At 34.1% G+C, this 22,178-nt stretch overlaps 1 protein-coding gene across 13 annotated transcripts in view; it reads right to left on the minus strand.

Annotated features, from left to right (window-relative positions):
• NFIB (nuclear factor I B) overlaps positions 1–22,178 on the minus strand; it is a 232,447-nt gene that overhangs the window by 14,538 nt on the left and 195,731 nt on the right. For 4 of the 13 annotated variants that reach the window (XM_073021599.1, XM_073021598.1, XM_073021606.1 and 1 more), the window contains 3 exons: positions 19,403–19,568; positions 16,268–16,350; positions 5,661–5,749 (listed from right to left, as the gene is read on the minus strand). The exons of 3 other annotated variants lie outside the window; for them this stretch is intronic. In XM_073021599.1, the coding sequence (XP_072877700.1) occupies positions 5,661–5,749; positions 16,268–16,350; positions 19,403–19,568 (338 nt within the window). The remainder of the gene's footprint in view (positions 1–5,660; positions 5,750–16,267; positions 16,351–19,402; positions 19,569–22,178) is intronic. 6 more of the 13 variants (XM_073021600.1, XM_073021608.1, XM_073021603.1 and 3 more) reach the window with 4 other exon arrangements.

Genomic DNA, 22,178 nt, shown 5'->3' on the forward strand with positions numbered 1-22,178 from the left:
ACTTTTCTAATCCTGCTGGAATCTGCAGTCCTGCTCAGAAAATATCACGGAAAAAAGTTGTTTTCTTTCCTCTAACATCTTGTCTCAGGATCATCTCATTTTGGTCACACTGCAGATCCTGCTGCTTCTCCCATAAAGGTTAACTTAAAGCTCCAAACATAATCATGTGGAAAATGGACATTATTGATTCCTATGGTCCATTGTTCCCCCATCCTAAGTCCCTGAAGTTCAAGTTCAATCTGGAATTACATCATGTCTGGTTTCTCCTGGTTACCAGACGGCTTGAGACGTGACCACAGCTACAGAAAAAACAAACAGCCTTCTTCACGCTTCGGCTCCCCTATCGATTCAAACGTAAACTTTTTTTCTTTCTCTCAAGTATGCTTCAAGTATGGAGCATGGTTAATTTAGAGATTAAGTTCCAAATTAGATTATCTAATGGCATCTTAATGGATTGCTGACCCATTTCCTGTGGGATGGCAGCATGCAAGTCTGGCTGGAATACAATTAATTTCTTAGGAAGTGTTCTGAAGAGTTTGCCTAGATAAAAAGGAAACGTCGTGTTGTACAAATCTTTCTTTATAAATGGAGAAAGTTAGGCAAAACTACGACAAATCCCAACATATTACTCAACAGCCAGACCACAGATGTTGTGCGTCTGTGAAAACCATATCAAGATCATTTTTAAGAATGGTAATGTTTTAATTTTTGATTTCATAACAGGTGCAAATAATTTTGATAAGAATTCCTTTAAAAAGAATACTAGTTAACAGCCCCTTTACCAAACAACGGTCATGTGAAATGCTGGTTTTTGCAATTCTCCACCTTGAACCAAAGATCCTTCCATTCATCTACCGTATCAGCATTTCTATCATAGTCCCAGAGTGGTGCTAGGGGCCCAGAACGGTGCATAAAAAGTTGAGGATTTGAAAACACTTTAGAGCTGACAGCGGAAAAGGAAATTCAGCACTCGGAGAATAAAGCCCCCCCCAGGAACTCCAGGAACAACCCAGCTGTTGTACTGTAGTTATGTGTCAAGATAACAAACAGAGAGCAGGAAATGCTAACCTAGTGAATTCGCAGGGATGGTCTAAGTGTAATGTTGAAATACAAGTTAACTCTTAATATTACCTAAGGACATACTTCCCTTATCATACATAGGCCACATATATGTGGAGATATACACACACACTACATACACACACATATATATGCATACACACAAACACATATATGTAATACAAACATGGTTTGCAACCCATTATTGAAAATTGTTTTTGTTTAAATATTCATTCTTTTGAGAGCATACATTTTACAAAGAAAATGTTATGAACAAAGCAAGGAAAATGGTTGAGGTGAGTGTTATGCAAATTAAATAACATGGATAAAATGAGAGCTATTACCCCCCCCAACTTTTTTTTCTTTTTTTTTTTCCTTCCCTCTCCTGACCAACCAGATCCAAATAACCTTTACTGGCTGCTAAATTTCTCTTGAGAAATCAAGCAACTCTCTAGAATTGCAGTAATAAACGACAATTTCTTAGAAAAACATGTGTAAAGTAACTACAGAATGAAGTATTCAATCCATAGAAAGGAACTGCTAACACATGTAACATGGAAAATAGCTGATAAAAGTCTCTTTGGTGCCATTCAATTATGGCATCCGCAGAAACACAAAAATCCTTCCAATTATTTTAGTAAAATCCTCATTTATTCATTATTTCAGAGGCTGAGCAAATGGTTTGTGTAAACATATCCTTCGGTAACACGCACATGTTTATTTTAGCCATCTGAAGACTTCTTCTATGTTTATATAAGCCATCAGACACATACAACCACTCACTTGTGGCTTTGCGTTTTCTTGAAAGGGGTAAAGGGGGAGAAGAGAGAATGAAACAATAAATTCAGTTTCTCTTTTGCATAAAGCACTCCCTCTAATGTTTTAAAATAGCTTATGTTTATATTATTCTTGGATTGTCCTTCGGCTTTCTTTTTCATTCAATTATATTGATCTTTCATATCTGATAGTACAGGCTGTATTCTATCACTTTAAGAAAGACAGCCAGTCAGGGAGTAACTGCTGTACATGTTTATGTCCACATAACTCATATATACAACAAGGTAATTTGTCCACATGAGACAAAGCACAAACACAACAGTACCTACCTTAAGCAATTCATCATCTATCATCCTCCTAAGATCTTGAGCCCATTCTGACTATACTAGAAGGGAGCCCTTCATGAAACCAGTATTTTACTCTGGGTTAACTGCAGTTACCTGACCTTTCACTTAGGCAGAAAAATTGACTCTCTCAAGGTGCAAGCAACTCCTACGCGTGTGCGTACACACACACACACACACAGAGAGTTCACAAAACAGTTCACAAAATTTTAAGGTCAAAACAACAAAACACCTTCAGGGTTGTAACCTAATAAGCCTGTGAAAACTTTCCCAAAGAGTCAGCTTTGGTTCCTAAGGGAACGCTTAGGCCTTGGGGTTGGGGGTGGGTGGAGGAAATCTTCCAGCTTTGATTATACTTGCACAGCTCCCTTGGCACTGCCATTTTCAGGTCCAACAAGAGCTGCGTTTGACATGGAAACACCTCAACAGGGCAATTAGTATAAAGCAGAAAAGAAGGTGACTATGGAAAAGTGATTGTACAAAGAAATTAATGACAGCAAACAACAATCAATCAAAATAAAGCAAAACCAAAACACCCGTTTTGCTCTGTCCTGTTCTACTACAGTCTCCACGGATTGCCTTTTGTTAAAAGGCAACTACCACAACAAAAATAACCTGTGATATTTTATTTATTCCATCGTGACAAAGGCAAATTATTTAATTCTTTGGATGAATAGACCTATATTTCTTAAATATTTTCAACTTATTCAGATGATTCTAAAGCTATAGCTATGCCCTGAAGATTTTAGATGTCTATTATCTCCCTTAAAAGTGCTAGTGTTACAGACATTTATGACTTCTTTTTTCAAAATTCTTTCAAAAAAAGTTTTAAAAATAAACACAGGTCATAAATTCTAAATGATGAATAAAGCTGTCATGCCACAGACAAGGGCATTTGTATTACTAAATATGAACTCTGTTGTGTCCATTTTTGAAAACTGTAACAAAGCAAAGCAAACTGTGTCATTTGAATTTATTCATTCTGAACTGCATCACACCTAGATTTTAAGAACTGTGAGCATTTCAATCACCACAGCATTTATCACAGCCCATAGATTCAATAATACCTGTTGAATGTAGAATGTGATGGCTGCTATTATCAATTATGTGCTTTCTGAATCAGGATAGAAAGAGAAGACACAAACCAAGATACTGGCTGGGTGTGGTGGCTCACGCCTGTAATCTCAGTACTTTGGGAGGCCGAGGCGAGCAGATCACTTGAAGTCAGGAGTTTCAGACCAGCCTGGCCAACATGGTGAAATCCGATGTGTACTAAAAATACAAAAGTTAGCCAGGCGTGGTAGTGCACGCCTGTAATCCCAGCTACTCTGGTAGCTGAGGCATAAGAATCACTTGAACCTGGGAAGCAGAGGTTGCAGTGAGCCAAGATCGTGCCACTGCACTCCAGCCTGGGTGAGGAAGTGAGACTGTCTAAAAAATAAAAAACAAAAACAAAAAAACCAAGATACCTTTTAAAGAGCTTTTGGAATCATTAAGACCATTCTACATGTCATTACCTACTAATCAAAAGAAAAGTTACTATTTTTGAGAGGGAAGAAAAATTTTACCTAAATTAATTCTGAATTTTTTTCTGACTATGACCTGAAACTGATTACCACATCAATTTTTCGCCAGGAAGGGGATTTGTAACAGCAACAATACTGCCCTAAGAACTGAGTTTAATCATCAGATTCACTTCCTCCAATACATATGTTCTGAGATTTATTGCCCACTCACCTTCTCTTTCCATGGGCTATCAATTTTTTATTCAAAAAATTACTAGTAACTAGGTAAAGGTATATTTTAAATCCCCAACAATTTACAAACATGCTTTAGAGGTGCTATCCTATTTTTAGATTTAGTAAGCCAATCAATATTCCATAGATTTGGAAGTTCACACAGCTATAGGGGCATTTACAAACATGAGTGCATGTCATCTGGCTTGTAATTCTTGTAAATATGGTAAGTTTGTATGCAGACATGAGCCATTTTGTTAACTGACAGAGCATGAAATATAAGAGAGTTATTAGATAAAATATGGAAATATTAGGTTATTAAATTCAATTAACTTTTATTAAATAAAATATGGAAAATTAGGTTATTAAACTCAATTCAATTAACTTTAAAATGTATATTAATTTGGAATATTTTAATGAGACACTTTCATTTAATTTAATTAAGACTATTAATCGTTAAGGCTATTTGGATAAGATGCCTACATTGAGTTTATCTTCTTTTTATAAGCATACATTGTATTATTTTCAAAAGGGATGATGAATACAATCTTGTTGAAAAAATCACAAACTGTATCCCTTTATAAAAGTGGACGTTATATCAATCTTCAAGAAGAAAAGTCACATGGTATTCAATTCAGTAGTGAATTAATAAAAAGTCATTGTTTTTAAAAACACAATCTTAATTATTTCCTTAATTTTTATCAGAATTAAAGTAGACATTTAATTATTTTGATTCTTTAAAATTTACTCTTCGGCAATTTCTGTGAACCAATACAGAGATGGGTAGACGATCTACAACTCTATCTGAGTATATACCTTTCTATAGACACTTTCCATAAATGGAGGATTACAATCAGAGCAGGGCTGGAAAATTATGTCGACTCTACTTGGTGAACTCCTTCTGGGATTACCTCACTCTTTTCTGCCAATGTTTATTTCTTATTACTTATGATTATACCATGAATCTAATTATTTAATTTGTCAATTTGACACAATTTGTTCTTAAATAAAATAAATAATAACATAAGAAGCAGACTTTGAACTACTTAGTTTCTAAAGGCAATGCATGAAACAATATCAGAACTGGTTTTGAAAATGAAGTTTTAGAATAGCTTTCTCAGCCAACCAAATAAAGTCAATCTTCCATGAATCACAGCAGTATACAAACAGAAATTAAAACTTTAACAAATTCCTTCTTCAGCTACTGATTCCAACAATCTTCCTACTCCAAAATTTATGGGTGCTGTCAATAACAGTTAAATTGACTAACCAAATTTTTTTTTACTAGTTTTTCCCTACAACAGGGGAAAAAATGAATAGTGAAATGGCTTAGAATTAGCAGTAGGGGAAAGAGTCAAAATAAGAAAAATCTACAACGTGAAAACCAATGCTTTATCCTCAGGTAGCTGAAAAATCTTCGCTAAAGCTGTGATTTCACTTTTCAGGTCCTAAAATCTAAATGTCACATTCCACCCCCTCCCCGACCAAAAATATTATAAATTGTAGAAAACATTTTATAGCATTTAAAAATTCCAATGATCAGTAAGCATATACTATAGTCCCAACTTAATTTGATGTTCCATTTACATAAGAAATAGAGGAGGAGGACAGGGAAAGAAGAATGGCATAGCCAAAACAACTAAATTTTCAACATATATTTTCTGTAAAGCTGGTTAAAAACAAACACTATAGCTCATGTAATTTTTAGGTGTAAGTGTAGGGTTGGAAATAATTAAAATGTTACCTTTGCCAAGTAATTCCCAATGTATCCTCACTGGTACTGGGGTATAAATGCCTGCCGTTTTGATTCATGGTCCAGTCACAAATCCTCAGCTGTCAATTGAAACCTAGCAGTCAGATATGGATCGAGCAGTACTACAGTTTTTAGTATTTAAATGAACACATGCAAACTAGTACTGTACATGGCATTAACCTTACTTTCCCAAGAGGCAACTTAAAGAAAAAAAAAAAAGCAAAAGAAAATCTTATTCTTGAAAAGCAAAATTCCTAGACTCTTTTTTAGAAAAAGCTATTGCAATATGCTTCTCTATTAATTAAAGCATACAAGAGAAACAAGTGCTTAGAACATAACAATTAGCCATTATTAGAGTACAAATTGAGCTGGAATAAAAGCAAACGTTAATGTTCAATAGAGAGATATATTTTAGAAAGAAAATAAAAATGCTTTTTTCTATGCATCACACCAAATAATCTGCACTGAATAAAATAATCAATAACTTTAAGCATGCAGTTTGCAAAACATAGAAGACATGCAGTTTAGAGGAGAAAGGCCAACCTTATAAACATTCACCCTAACTTGTGTTTAGAAGCATCAAGGTCTTCAGTTTTAACCTTTTACTAATTTTGTTTTGCTTAAACTGGCATTGTTTAGAAAGAGTTGATAACCATTTCTAGTTTTATTTTAAACTCAGAGTAATGGCATTTAAAATACTTTACTACATCTGAAGAAAGTGAGGAATGCACTGAATACAAGCTGAAACAAATTCTTCCCAGATCTCCAAATCATCAGCTCTGCCCTTCAGAGACTGTTCGAGTAACCCTATCCAGCTCTGCTTGGTTAACAGCTGCCCTACAGTGCTAGCAGATTTACTGAAAAGATATATTGCTTATTTTTATTCTTAAGAAAGTAAACTTATCTAGTTGGGGGGAACACACTAGAAAATCACAGTTTTTAACCTTCAGATGGCCACACTGTAAATTAACAGCATCTTACACTGAAAAGATGACTTCTGCACAGTAATCCACTAAACCTTGTTTGCTGCTTTTCAGTGAGAATTTCCAGATGATGACTGGAACCAAAGTACCATAAATTATCATAAATCTAAAATTTATAATAAACTATTTTAAACATTTCTGATAATGTTATGGTCCAAAAAAATAGGCTATTAAGAATCTTCACTTTCCCTTTTAGACTCTCGAGCTTCTGCACACACAAAGTAATAGTGATTCAGGAGTTTTAGAAAGATAGTTTTTGCTCATTTTTCTGTAGATCTATGAGGCTCTAAAAATACTAGCTAAAATTTCCAAACCATGTGTTTTAATTATTTGCATATTTCAGGATTTCAAGTAAAAGTGATTTTATGATCTAAAGAACCGAAAAAATTCCCTGCATATACATAGATAGATCAACAGATTGATAGACATGTAGATTCTGCTCAGGATATATGTCATAAAGAAGTCATAAATCAGTAAATAAATTAGAAAGAAAAATATTCTTTTTTTTTTTTTTTTTCTTTGAGACACAGTCTCATTTCACCACCCAGGCTAGGATACAGTGGCGCCATCTCAGTTTACTGCAACTTCCGCCTCCCAAGTTCAAGCAATTCTCCTGCCTCAGCTTTCCAAGTAGCTGGGATTACAGGAGTGCGCCACCATGCCTAGTAAATTTTTGTTAGTAGAGATGGGGTTTTGCCATTTTGGCCAGGCTGGTCTCAAACTCCTGACCTCGAGTGATCCACCCACCTCGGCCTCCTAAAGTGCTGGGATTACAGGTATAAGCCACGGTACCTGGTCATAAATATTCTTAAAATGGACCAAAATACTCGCATGAAGGAAAAAAAGTATACTTGCTTTGTTTTACATCAAATGACATACTTTGAACATTTCAAAGAAGTAAATGTGTTCAGTCTAGTGGAAAGCAATATGGCAAGATTTCTTAAAAGTCCCCAAAATGGGTTGTCTAATCAAATTTAGTGTGATGGGGCAAATTGTTTTCTGTTTTGTTTTTTACAGTAAAACAATGGTCTATTTAAAAATACAAGTTTTAAAAGTATAACGAAAACAATCAAAAAACAGTTCAAGAAACTTGGTTTTGTACAACAATAATGTTATTGATTAATCACTTACTGATTCTACTGTAGTCAATGAAAATGGAAGGGTTTTGTTTAAGTTTTATTTGGTTTGTTTGTTTTTTGAGACAGGCTTTCCCTCTGTTGCCCAGGCTGGAGTTCACTGGTACGATCATGGTTCACTGCAGCCTCAACCTCCAGGGATCAAGTGATCCTCCCACCTCAGCCTCCTGAGTAGCTGGGACTACAGGTTCGGGCCACCATGCCTGGCTAATTTTTTTTTTTTTAAATTGTAGAGACAAGATCTTGCTACGTTGCCTGGCTAGTGAAAATGCTAGTTTTGAATCAAACATTCAGAAGAGGGGAGATGTATATTTAGGTATAACACATTAATTGTGTTAATTATTAACTTCAGATTAGTATCTATGGGGCTCTCAACTTAGGTTGGAGAAGTTTTTAGAAAAATAATACGCTTTCACAAAGCCAGGGGAATCTAAATACCACTCAGTGATTGGCTTATTGTACCACAGACAACTGCAGGACCACATCTCCTCAAAAGGATGTATTTTAAATTAGTTAGTTTTTTTGTTGTTAATGTTGCTAATATTTTGTTTGTCTGTCTGTTTTACTACCCCAAAAAATGTCAAGTGGGCTATATTTGACCATATGCTGCACACTTAAAAATGAACATATTTTGGGACTTTTCTAAAAGTAGTCTCAAAGGGGATAAACCTGACTACAGCTATTCATTATCATCTATTTAAGATACATGCAATAGAAATATTTTCTCCCAAACAGAAAAATATGCTTAAGTACATACAAAATAAACAATAAATATATTTAGCAATAATTTAATGCCGAAGAAATTGGCAATATATTAATTAGTATTGAATTTCCTTTTAGTTACTAAAAATGTAAAATATTATAAATTTATTTATCTGTTTAGATTGTGCACTACCATTATCAACATTTCTTGACGTTCCTGAGGAGACACGCTATAACTTAAGCCGGGTTACTGGAGCAAGAGCCTCTCTATTCATGTTGGTTTTTTTCAATTAATAAACCTTGGTCATAAAGCATCTTGGAACTAACAAACTCCCTGATAAAGTGAAATTTTAAAGTGACGGTATGGGTGGAGGAAGCAATTAAATCATTAAAATAGAAATCACTTATTCACCAAAGATTTCCATGATAGTAATTCCTAAGAAAATCAATTTCTCATCTTATTTGACCAAGATATTCCTCAGCAAGCAAATTTTGAACAGACTCTAGATATTAAAAGGTTAATACTACATGTATTTAAGCTTCTTTTGGGGTCATGTTACATATTCTTGCCATTAGTGTAATTCGGTTTTCCTAATAAAAAATAATTTTACATTAGGCTTTAAATAAGTTTAACATAATAGGTGATAATCTTTTTTGAGTTTGAGGTGGTGATTCCTTAGTTTCTGTCCTGTGACAGAATCAGTGTTAGATAATTCAGCTGTAAATTCTCTTTTTTTATTTTAAAACTTTAATTTTAAGTGGCACATAAATACATGCCTTTCATTTATATAGAATTTTCCTAAGTTCAAAGCTTTAAGAATGCTTTAAAAATTTTTCCAAGTATTTTTCATTAAGAAATAGGAAATTGCTTTTTTCTCTCAATAGTAATCAAATTTAAAATACCAAGTGCCACTCAGGTTAGAAATTTGGTCTGTTAGAATTATCTGTTTTTATGTGGAGGTGGGGAACAATACTTATTTTTGTAACAATATAGACTCTAAAAAAGAACTGATCATATGCATATCCTTACAAATATGCACTCATATAAATCATTTTAATCCTTTAATTTATATGCACTTACCAATACGAAATTCTATTGTCGAGAAAATGCCCAGAATTTCAAAACCAAACAAAAGGTGAAGTAAGAAAGTAAGATTATCTTTCAAAAAAGCTATCAGTAAAGGGGTAAGGTTGGAACAGTTTAAACAACTAAGGAAGAAGTGAAGGTGAAGTTTTCACTGCATGTTCTTAGGGTGGAGTTCTATGGTCTCTGGAAGGAGAACCCTGTTCCTGGCCCAACTCAAATCAGATTGCTTCAAAGAAAAAAAGTAAAAGGATAGGGGCCATCTGGTTCCTCTCAAATGGCTACATAAAGGGGAAACACCTAAGATTTGGATCATTATCCTTTCCTAAACTATACTCAAATAATCATGTAAGCAGCAGATAGCCATAAAGAATTAATATTGCTTGTGACTTCAGACTAATAGTTTGTTTATTCAAATGGGGGTTCTCCTTTGTTATTAACAGGGTCTTTTTTTAAATGCACAGCAATTAGCTTTGGGAACAAAAGAAAGAAGGTAAGCAAAATGTTCTACTTTGCTAGACTCAGCAAACTGGTTGATGTACTAACAGTTCCTATGATGACAACAAATCTCAATTGAACCAATAAACCATTAAACTGTGAACAGAACAATCAACACAGGCAAATTTACCTTCTCACTTTTTTTTTTTTAAGTTTACAATGACCCTCAGGAGAACACCTTGAAAGGTATGTTTTATGTTTTCTTGTGTTTCTTCATTTCTCCAGACCCTCAAGGAAACAGATTTTTGAGGGGTGGAGGTTCTTTTTGCAGGGGAAGACAGATACTCAAAAGGATTAACACTCCAATATTAATACTTTGGATTAGGAGAATTTTATTTTATTGCTATTATTAATTACCTACATGGAGCAAATTAAATGGTCTCTGGATGAATACTATGTAACCTCTGAAGGAATGGTATGAACAAGAAAAATGGTCAGAATAAAATTGTGTTGTATGTTTCACATGTAACACATGCAAAAAAAAAAAAAAAAAAAAAAAAAAAGAAAAGAAAAAGAAAAAACCAAAACAAGAAAAAAGATACTCAAGATCATCCTCATATCTTAAAAGTCACTTTTAAAGCCAATTTCTGAAACCCATGTTTCTTGATATTTAATTTAATTAGCAGAAGTAGAATTAACTTAAATGAGTATGCATAGTCCATGAGCAGAATAAACATTATAAACCATAAATCATAAGATGAGTATTAGAAAATGAAACATTTTTTTTTTTCCATTAGAGGCCACTATAACTTGTAAATTTTAAGGCTTTAAGGGACTTTGGAGCTCATGAAGTTCAACCTCTTCATTTTCCTTTCCAAGGTTTAAGGACTTGTCGAAGGTTAGAAATGCCCTGTCACATCAACACTAAAACTCAAACCTTCTGACTCCTAATCCCTGGTTCTCAACCACTATACCAGTTGCCTGTCATTGTTCCTTTCCTACCCTGTCCTTCATGTGCAGCTCAAGAATATTTAAAGCTAAGGTATCTGTAAATACAACCTTCAGAATTCCTTCTACCTCCCTGATTCAACTTAGATTTTTTTTAAGTTAGTATTTTCAGAAAAGAAGATAATTTTTTACTTGTATTTTTGTTGATTAAAATTTAAGGTTACATAAAACTTTATTTTACTTTTACATTAATTAGAACAGCTTTTCTGGATATTAGTCTTTGATTCCCAGTAAAGGTAAGTGAACAAACCAGTGAATGACAAAAGACAGACAATAGAAGAATTTTTTGAATTTAAGAACTAGCGAAAGAGCTAAACATTTGCATAGCCATTATTTCGACTGAAACTTCCTTTAAATGTGTTTCCTTTCAAGCTAGCATACGTGAAAAGTGACCTCTTATCCACTTACATACCTACCCAGAAGTCATGTGATAGCGTTTTACGTCAAGCTGTCAATTATGATAACAGACACAATAAGAACAGCCCAAGTGTTGATAGCCTGCTTCCTGACTGTATTGAAAAGTTTGTTGATAGTCCACTTGTGTCCTTTTAATTGCTTGCCTCTAATAAATGACTACCTTTCCAGTGGTAGTACCAAGCTTTGGCTTTGCCATTTGCCACGACAAATATTATAAGAAGATTTAAACTAATATCTTATTTTTAAAAAAATCCTACAGAGGTAATTTCTTAAAAAGGCCATTTTGTGTAACAGAAATTTTCAGTGCAATGAGAAGTACTTTCAAATTCTAGTTTTAAAAACAAAAGTGTATAAGAAAAGTGTTGAAACAATTTAAATATAAACTAAATGAGTAATTGAAATTCAAATAACAGCATTATATAGTCATGCAAGAGATGTAACATGCTGAAGCCCAAGCACCAATAAAATCCATGCAATTGTGAGAAGTAATGCAAAGACCTGAATTGATCAGGCCACTGATTCATTAGCTCTTATTATAGGTAATATATGTATAGTCAGGATATTATAATTTGAGATTATGAAAATGAGACTGATTTCTTATAAACTAGACTTTACTTGACTTTATTGTCTCACTTAGGGAAGGCAAAAGTGGGCTCCTAATTTACTCTATTGAAATCTCAAATATACATCAAAAATTAATAAGTACTTTGATGGCTTGTTCGAATGGTGAAATTTTATTTCTAAACAAGAAGCTTCTTAGCTGCAAACTTTTATTTGCAACTTACAATGAGATTTTTAAATATATGTTGATGTACAACAGTAATAATTTAGGCTCTTATTATGACCTTAGACTCAAATGTAATGGTGATAATCAAATTAGCCAGATTCTCTTGTATTAATACTACCAAACTTTCTATGATAGCAAAGGAAGGAGGCCTGAAATTAGCAACTCACTATAAGGTTGACCAGATAAGAAACTGGTGCTAATTCAAGTAAGTTGTCTCATATTATTTATCCATGCTAAAATTGTTAGACTGAATTATAAAATAATTTCTATATTTTCTAAGCAACATCCAACACTCTGATTGATAGCTCCATTTTCTCAGGGAGATAAAATTTGGGAAATGTGGTTCCTTCATTTCCTATCATAATGAATTTGCACAATGTGTTCATGAATTATAACGTATGAGAGAGAAAAGGATATACTATATTTTACTAAACTTTATGAAGTTAAGTCGCAGGAGGGGGTGTTCCACATTTCTGAAAATGTTCCAAACCATAAAAAGACATTTCTCAGCAGAGACTAATGAGTTCAGTTTGCCAAAGCAGGACCCATGAGTTCTTCAAGCCACCAAAACCATCTTCCAATAGAAAAGAAGAATGAAGCTCCAGTTGAAGTTCTGATTTTAAGATTTCCCCCATGCCAATAGCAAATGCCAATAATCCCAATAAAAAGCCAATAATCCCAAAGACAGACTAGTTCTAAACTTGAAAAGGATTCAAGATTGTGTTAAGAGATAAAGAAAAAAGTCTAAAGTCAAATACTGATCAGCTGGTATGGTGCTGACTGTTATGACTGATTAGACAGGATTATTTTTAATGGCAGATTATCAACTGGTTTACATGAACCTTTTTGAAATAGTCTTCATGACTATGTGAATTTATTTTTAGATTCAAATGAGATCTATTTTCAATGATAGGTGAACTTCCTTCCAGTCAGAATAAACTAGTATTCCCAAGCAGTTAGCAACCAATGTCATCAGCAATAATTATTATAAAAAGGAGCAGAAAGATGTATAATTACTAATAACAATTGTCTGTGTACCAAGCAAATGATATAAAAGTGTATACTTTTAGTATTCAGATTTGACAATATGAATGTATTACTCTTACAGGTGAAGTACAGGGTTCATTTTAACATTATAAAGCTTTTCATCTTAATTTGATAATGCTAGTATGCTTATGTATTAGAAAATGACCATATTGGAAATTCCACTGTAGTATCATCTTGTGGAAAGATTATTTATAAAATAGTCAAAATTACACAACAACTTTAAATTTATCATTAACTCTAATTTATGTAGACTGTATTAAAGTTCTTTTCTAAGAAAACAACATTCAAAACTACACATCAGTACTTTTCATAATCTAAAAGGATAAATCTTTACAAAGCAGCCACCATGAACTGAAGAATGTACCTGGTGACGATATTTATTCTTAAAGGGTCATGTATATTAAAGGCTATAGGGAATGTTTAAAAGAAGCCTCTCAGACTAAAGCACTGCCTTTCTAATTTTGAATTTCTTCTAGCTAATATAACATGATTGATTACCTTTATTTCATGTACCCCTTGATTTTCCTTTTCATTCATCATTGAGTGCTTTAAACCAAATGCATTGAGAAACTGCCTCTAGAAGAGTAGTCTCCTTTAAATCTTTGCAAAGTAATGAAAGGACACAGTAAATCAATCTCATTTCTATTGAAGGAAAGAATAATCTTTGCTGAAGTCATTTAAACTATTTCTGTCTCTTTATTCCTGGATAGTAAACATAAAACTTCATTTCTATAATTCTTTTAAAATTTGAAAAGCTAAAATGAATAGGCTTTTGACTCTAGCCTTAGTTTACTACTATACATCTATAGCAAGATATGCATTTATAGGTATTTTCTGCATGCCTCAAAGCTGGAGTTCATTATAAAATAAAGCATATATGGGCTTCTTCAATTAAAAAGCACTAACTCTTTTATTACATATAGAGGACAAATTATCTATCTACATGGTATTTAACATTTTTAGCTATAAAGAACATATGGGTTTTTTTTTGCTTCCAAGGATTAATATATATCATGTATTCCATAAGTATTAACCATAGTTGACTGAACAAAAGGTATTCATATTGTAAGTGGTCTTGATTCAATGTTGTCCACTTAAATAAGTGGCTGTCTTCTTTGATTTTAAAATAGTTTATAGTTCTAGAACTCATAGTTTTTAAAATATATCATGTGCCAGAATGCTATCTACATTAAAATTCATATTTTCATGATGCTTGTTAAGTTTTCTTGATGTATTTTTAGATACCTGAAAGGAGAAGTAACTCTTATATTAACGGACTTTTGTAATCATAATTACATGAGGTTTCAACATTTATCATAAGGGATAAGAAAATTAAAGCTGCCATAGGTTAGGGTAGTGGAGGAGGAAGGCTGCCTCTAAATACATGGAATTGGTTAGAGTATTCTAACTAGCATTTGGGGTTAAAGGTTTAAATAATGGAGGCATGTTTTATGAATTAAAAATTAACTGGAAATTAGAGATGTGTCATAAAGAATAATGCAAGTCCCATGAGAAAAGTATTCCTGAGAATATGTGTAATGATTTTTAAAAGAACAAGTTTCCAAACCTATACATCCTGCATATGTTTTTTAAAAAATACAATGGACACATACATTTGTCAAATAGAACCATATTATAGTAATTATAATTCATTTCATATTATAGCAATTTTAGAGGTGGAAAAAAAAAGCAACATTCCAGAGAATTATGTTGAAAAGCCAATGGCTAGCAAAACCACTAATTATTATTTGGTATTTTCATAACTGTGTACAGATGTTTTCAGTTAGTTCTCACTCTTTTGGTTTATTTTGTTTTGCTTTTTTTAAACCTGGCAAAACATCAAGTATCCTGAATAAGCTATCATCTTTATGATTTTCTCTGAGCTCTGCATGTGGTAACCTTTAATATGCAGTCTGCCCCCTTGGACTGCAACTGGAAAGGACTTGAGAACTCTACACCAAGCAGAGTTGAGGTAGGCCACAACAAGGGTATGTGAGGTGAACAGATCTAGAACGAAGTGGGCAAAAGTATCTTACTACCTATACAAAAACTCATATATGCACAGACAATTTATAAATATAGAGCAAGTTAGTTAACACCAGCTCTTTATTATTTATTATAGCCTAATTTTCCCCTATGTAATATTTGGCATACTGTTAATTTCAAACTGCTCTGCTATCATAACTTGAGAGCAGCAAATATATGCATCATAAAATATATTTAAATTCGGAACTGTTTAGAATTATTTCTGTTATCCTATAACTAGAACTGTGGGATTTCTACACTGGTATGGTCCATTCTTTTGACTGTGGTTGATCTGTTTATAAGCCACCATTAATCCTGGCTGTATATTTTCACAGTTTGGGTAAACACTTCATTTGCATTAAATTTACAGCATTAATGAGATGTGAAATTTAAAATGCTACTAGAAACATAAATGATGTAAGAAAGCAGAACCAAAAAAAGTGTTTTATCACATCTGAAATCAGTAAACCAATTTAAAGCTATTAAAATAGGAATGAAGTGTCGCCTGAGATTTTAGCTTCATAACTCATCATCTTGGACTAAAATACAAATGTGAAGAGCAAAACATCTGGAAAATACGAAATCACTCAAAAACTCGAATTATATACTGCTTCTATTCGAGTTGGCTTTTAAAACAGTTTGCAGTTTTTGTCTTTGAAAGCTATAGTCTAGGAAGTTCTCAATAGCCAATGAGACTGAGAAAAATACACTTTGGCTGAAACACTATTACTCGTGGATGTTATCAATATATGCTACAGAGATGGAAAAGGTCATGAGCCAATTTGAGAAACTCTGCTCAAAGAGGTGAGAAACAAAGGATCAATGAGAAAAAATTCTGGGAAATGAAATGATCAGTTTTGGTCTCAGAAGCCCCGGGAGCCCCCTTCTGAGTCCGGATCTGAGAGGCAACATGGAGAAGCACGGAAGCGAAAGCGTGGCTACACCGTCACACCTGGGTGAAACTTGCCCACCTGTTGCTGATGTAGGAAGGATGGGTCTCTTGGGCTTAGTCCCACATATCGATTGGCTTGAGATGTGCCTGAGGCTGTGTAGGCTGATTAAGGAAGAACAAAAACAAAGATAAAAATTGTGAACTATCAGAACGAACACCCTGTCCATGTATAAGAAACCCAGAGAAGTGGGATTTGCAACCAAAAAAAAAGTGTCTTCATTTCTCTTCTAAGTAAATACCAAGTGATAGAAAAGAAATAATAATTGATTTCAAATCACCTAGTTTATTCCCCCTAAAAAATCTATCCAGTAAAGCAGATCTTATACTTCAGTGTGGGTGTCTCACACTTACATGCTGTAGTAACTGTCCTGCTGTACTTTTTCACCAGACATTAGTTGTCTAATATGAAATAATCAATGATGGTATATGATTCTAAATGTAAAGCAGACTGAAATTCCACCAGGAAAAAGTGACAGTTTTTAATGATGGAATTTAAGCAGATGTGCTTAATGATATGGGATGGAAAATGTCTTACTTAAAAGTCTTGCTAAAAAGGAAATCAAATCTTACTATTATGAAGGAGGAGCCTATATCATGTAGAATGAATTAGCTCGGTATTTTACTTGTGAAAATGGCCTCCAGTCTGATAGGAATGTTTTTGAAAAAAATACTTCCCATTAGCACAAATACAAAAATCAATTTCTTGTAATTGATCCAGGAAGGAAGCTGATGCACCCTTTAAATAGTTGGCCACTAGGTAGTAAGTATATATGGTGACTATTCCTTATATTGTTAGAGTCTCATTTGCAAGTACTTTTTGTACAATTGCTTTTTGCTTTTTGGTAGACAGTAAATTTTTCACATACACACACACAAGAAAAATGAATAGGGAGCTACTCCTAAAGACTTTTGTTATTTTTCACAAGGAAAGGAGTAAGGTATCATCCCAGAATTAGACAATCCCACTGCTCCATATTACCATATATTACCTTTATTGTTGTGAAGAAAGCTACACTGTTTGGTTTAAAACCACCAGATTAATGAAGAATCCAGGCTTCATTTTAAATGGGCTGGCTTTCTAAAACCAATATATTAATTCTGCCTTGTTCACTTAAAGGACTGCAGAATTTGATCCATGGAAGCTTTTTTAGGTCAACTTTTTAAAAACAGTGAAGATGCTCACAATTCATATTTTAATTGCTCCTGAATAAGGGGCTATGCAAGGCAGTCATCAGCAACCAGTGATCCCTACTCAAGCTCCAAGTCTCTGGAATTCACCACACCTCACAGACAGCCGGAGAGGAGCCTCACCCTTACAGAAGAGCACCAAATCTATGCTGCCTTTTCTTTTCAACTGTGAGGAAGAGCTTTCCTTGGCTTCTGTGTTTTCTTTAACCATACTACTGTATCAATTCAATGATCAGCCTTTTATTACTGGTGGTGACTAGGAAGCTGGAGCTACAAGCTTGTTTATAGGAAAGAAAAACTACTCACTATGTTTCTTTTATGTAGGAGTGGAAAATGGACTGATGCAGCCATCTTTATACAACCAAGATATTCCTTTTGAATATTTTGTAATTTTACTAGTCAAATCAGATCCCTTTTTGAACAACCTGTATGTAAGTATAAAAACAATTCATTAACAAACAGGCTGAGGGTACTCCCATAAGTGAGCTGTGATCATTTGGGTCTGATCCTCTCCTGAATCTCTTCTATTAATAACTTCATAAGAGTAGGCATCAGAGTTTCTAGAACTTGGTTTTGATCATTTATCCTGTGATAATCTTTCAACTACTTTAAAAAAAAATCTGTTTTCTATGTGCTTTTATTTAAATTGCTGACATTGCTTGCTCAAAGATGTCAAGACATCCACTTTTAAAATTAGTACTTAGTGTTTTGGTGACTGTAATGCACATAGCAAACTTTTAGAACAAAATAACTTTTAGATTTTCCTGAGTGGGTCGCATCCATCTGTGCATTCAGGGAAGTGTTCTAAGCATTAAGAATTACTGATGGGTATTACAAGCCTATAGGAACTTATTAATTTATAGGGCTCATGAATTTTGAGAAAGAAATGCTGAATTCACTGTACAAAGTATTGTCCATTTTTCTTATAGGGTTCCTTTGTAGTCTTTTAGAAACCATTAAAAAAAAAAAAAAGAGCATCTTTCCAATGGCTGAGAAAGAGCCAGTGGTGCATGCCTCTGATTGTCTCTGATTCACATGGAAATTTCAAGATCATGGGGATTTTCTTGCTCTAAGAAAGAAAAATAAAATATTTGAATTTAAGATATCTGTATAGTTGGTGAGGTGCAGCCTAATTCCACCAATTCCATAGCTTTATCCATTCTACTTCACCAATTTGTACATTCCAGCTCCAGTACTAAAAAGCTGACAGTTGGGTGAAACCACCTCAAAATTAATTTCTTCTATACTTCTGAGTATTTTACATCAAAAAACAAAGGAATGATGTGGCTTGTTGGTATATGTTAGGAAGGTTCACTGGCTAAATCTCTGACATTTAAATGTTATGTCCACACTAAAAAGCACAGTATTTGATGTACCATGATAGGTGAAATAATCAAAAGGTTTAAAAAAAAAAAGGTTGCAGATAATGAAAGTACAGGTAGCTTACATGTGCCTAATACTAAGTTTTGAAATGTTCTCATCTGTTCCCAACATTATGTGACTGTTTTTAACAATGACATAACCTACAATGATGTAAACATGCAATTACCTTACAGAGGCATTGAATCCATCTGCTTTGTGAAGGGGCTTGATTTCTATAGGAATGCTCCAATAAGTAGGAATTATCTAATCTCTCTTTGGGTGATAGGAAAACTTTGTATTCTGCGTTATGTTACTCAGTGCAATTTCAATGTATACCTTGAACAAGCAGGCATGACTTATTATTTTTGTTACAGCTGTTCACTTAAACAAATGAGCTTCTCCCTTTTCAAATATGATTCACTGACTGAAATTTGAGAAGAGAGAGCCTGTGATAGCAGGGCCACATCCATGCCTGCTGGCTCCACTTAAATGAGAAATCTCCATCTGGTCGGGTAGCTAGAAAAATTGCTGTGTTTTCCACCTTGGATCAGATATCCAATGGTGCCTTTGATGGACATTTCTCATTTCCTACAGATATACTTACTGGTTGCTGTAGGTGAAGCTGCCTCACCTTCAGTGGATGTAGTGATGGGTTTAGTATCTGTCATGCTCAGGGTCACAGGTCGCACTGCACTGGGATGGGGAGAGGGTGCCAAGACAGGAGTGAAATGGCCAGGCACTTTCCCTACTACTTGACCACTGCTGTTAGGCTACAAAACAAAAACAGAATGCCGGGTGAAGCAATCCAAAAGGCAGTCATCTTGTCCAACAAGTCCACTCAGCACACACGACTGTGTGGATCCAGCACACTGCACACAGGCGCCACACAGGCCCTCTCGAGTCGGAGTTGGAGAGGCCGGTCAATGGTTGGTAGTAATAAGGAGCAGTAGCATTTCAAAGGTTTTCATCTTCAAAGCACGTCATGGTATAGGTTAATTCCTCTTTACAGCACCCCTGAGAGCCAAGTAGACTTGATCCCTTCATGCAGTAGGCCAGGAAACTCAAGTGCAGTTTTAAACGCTTAGCTCAAAGGCTAAACTGGAATTCTTTACTGAACTAGCTAGAGTTGGAACCCAGTGATTCCTTATTCTCCACTCTTCATTTTCTACAATGAGTCAGTTTTGGCTTTTAGAACACAGTTTTCACCTACATGATGATATCACTGAAACAAAGGACACAAAAATATCTAGGAGATCAAACACATCGAATTCTGGAATCTTCACCATTTACAGTCAAGAGTCATTCTCCTGCATACAAAACTCTAGCTCTCTCACACACAGGTGTGCTCAGATGCACACATTAGGCAATTTAGATTCCGGGATCTACAGTCAACTTTTGATGATTACTAATACAAGAAGACAGAATGAGATTTAAAGCATCTGAACTTTCAGAGGTCATACAATGATATAAAATGCTGAGCTAGGTTTGTCCTTACACCTACAAATAAAAGATTTCCAAAGTAAATTAAATTGTACTGAGGGGAAGCAGAGGACAAGCAAATGAGCATTGTTATTTGAGTTACTCTTCCATCCATGTTGGTGCATGGAGAGTTACACAAAACATTTATTGTTGACATTTGTGGGAATTAACTGAGAAAATCCCCTGGGCAATGATAGAAAAGATATTATTATCTGAGTTTTAGCCCCTGGGTACAAAAATAGTTTCCGTGGTAGGAAACAAAATCCTAAGGATACACTCTTTGAAGAAATAGTGGAATATATTTTTCTAGACAGAGGATGTTATTTTTTTTATTATTATACCCATGTTGGAATTCTCCACTGCATGGTGTTCATCACAATTTGCTGGGAGGCTATTCTCAGCAAGTATATAGTCTTTATAATCTGAACTGTTAAAGGCAAAAAAAAAAATAATAATAATGAAGCAGAATATTTATCTAAATATCTGCACATAAATTACAAGTAGACATTTATTTAGAGAAAAAGATGAAGAGCTAATAACACTTAAATACTGTGACTTAGAGACATGAACTAAGTCTTCGGCGAGGCTCCTCAGAGGCCACATTATTTATTCTATAAAGAAAATGGACTTCTTGAATATCCTGACTATTCATCATGGGTAATTTTAAGTATTTAACTTGATGTCAGGAAAATTGACCAGAGTTTTCCAATATGGAAACCTATGGGAGAGTTACATCTTTAAACTAATTTTATTCAAAATATTCCATTGAATAGCATGACTGTCTCACTATAATTGGTGCAGCAGTAATGCAATTAATCTCAAAATTGCTGTGGGGAGGAAAAGGCATCTCAGTTGCTTATCTTAAAAATCAAAATCAGTGCAGCGCTGGAGAATACTGGGAAGCAACGGCTGACTAGAGGTGAATGGTGAAGGAATACTGATTTTTTTCCATTTCTAGAGCTAAAACGGTAAATACCAAGAATTCTATTTTGAAATGCAAATTAATTGGTTTTGAGTTGGAGATAAAAATCAAAGCAAATATACTGTTCCTTAAAAAAAATCTGTAGTTAACTATAAAGACCCATTTTTCCTTTCAAAGGGAAAAAGTAGTTTGTTTCTACAGCAGACCATCCATTTCTCGTTATCTGAACATTGGAAATAAGTGCTTTAAACATCCTACTCAAGAAAGAAGACAGGTCTCATTTTATCATTGGTGGTACATTCAGTGGTAAAAATGCTTCTATATACAGTGTTCACCAAAACAGTTTGAAAGTACCTACCTGGAACAAAAGCAGAATGACAATAATTTCAAGGAAATGCTGCCACCAAATATATTATCCTATCCTGCCCATTCTATAAACTTCATCTACTGGAACTGAACAACATGAACTAATAGACACTTCTCTCATTTGAAAAGAATAAAGGTGACAAAGAAAGAATTCTCAAGCCAATGCAGACAACTTTCCTAAAACTCAGGGTCAGAAGAATTGAGGGCTATTTTCTCCTTAGTTTTCTACTGGTTCAAATAGACAAAGCTATACTAAAAATTTCTATCTTTTAAGGCTGTTAACAGATGGAACTTTCATACTGTAGATAGAAAAGAGAGATGTCTGGTCTGAAGGTGAAGCTAACAGCATTAGGAAAGGATTATTCTACCTTACACACGGTTCCTATTATACAAAATCCTGAGAGTTTTTTGTTGCTTTTTTTTTTTTTGAGATGAGAGTAATATGCTTCTCTTAGAAGGTGATATGTATCTTGAAAAGTGAAGAAAAACTGAGAACAATATAGGCAGATTATCACCTAATATGCCCTCTTAACTTATAAAGAAATTGAAATATACGTAAAACAAGCACTGAATAATTAAAGAAATGTGTAACACTAAGGGCCTGATTTTAATT

This window comes from Chlorocebus sabaeus, chromosome 12, assembly GCF_047675955.1.
Source record: "Chlorocebus sabaeus isolate Y175 chromosome 12, mChlSab1.0.hap1, whole genome shotgun sequence".
Taxonomy (NCBI): domain Eukaryota; kingdom Metazoa; phylum Chordata; class Mammalia; order Primates; family Cercopithecidae; genus Chlorocebus; species Chlorocebus sabaeus.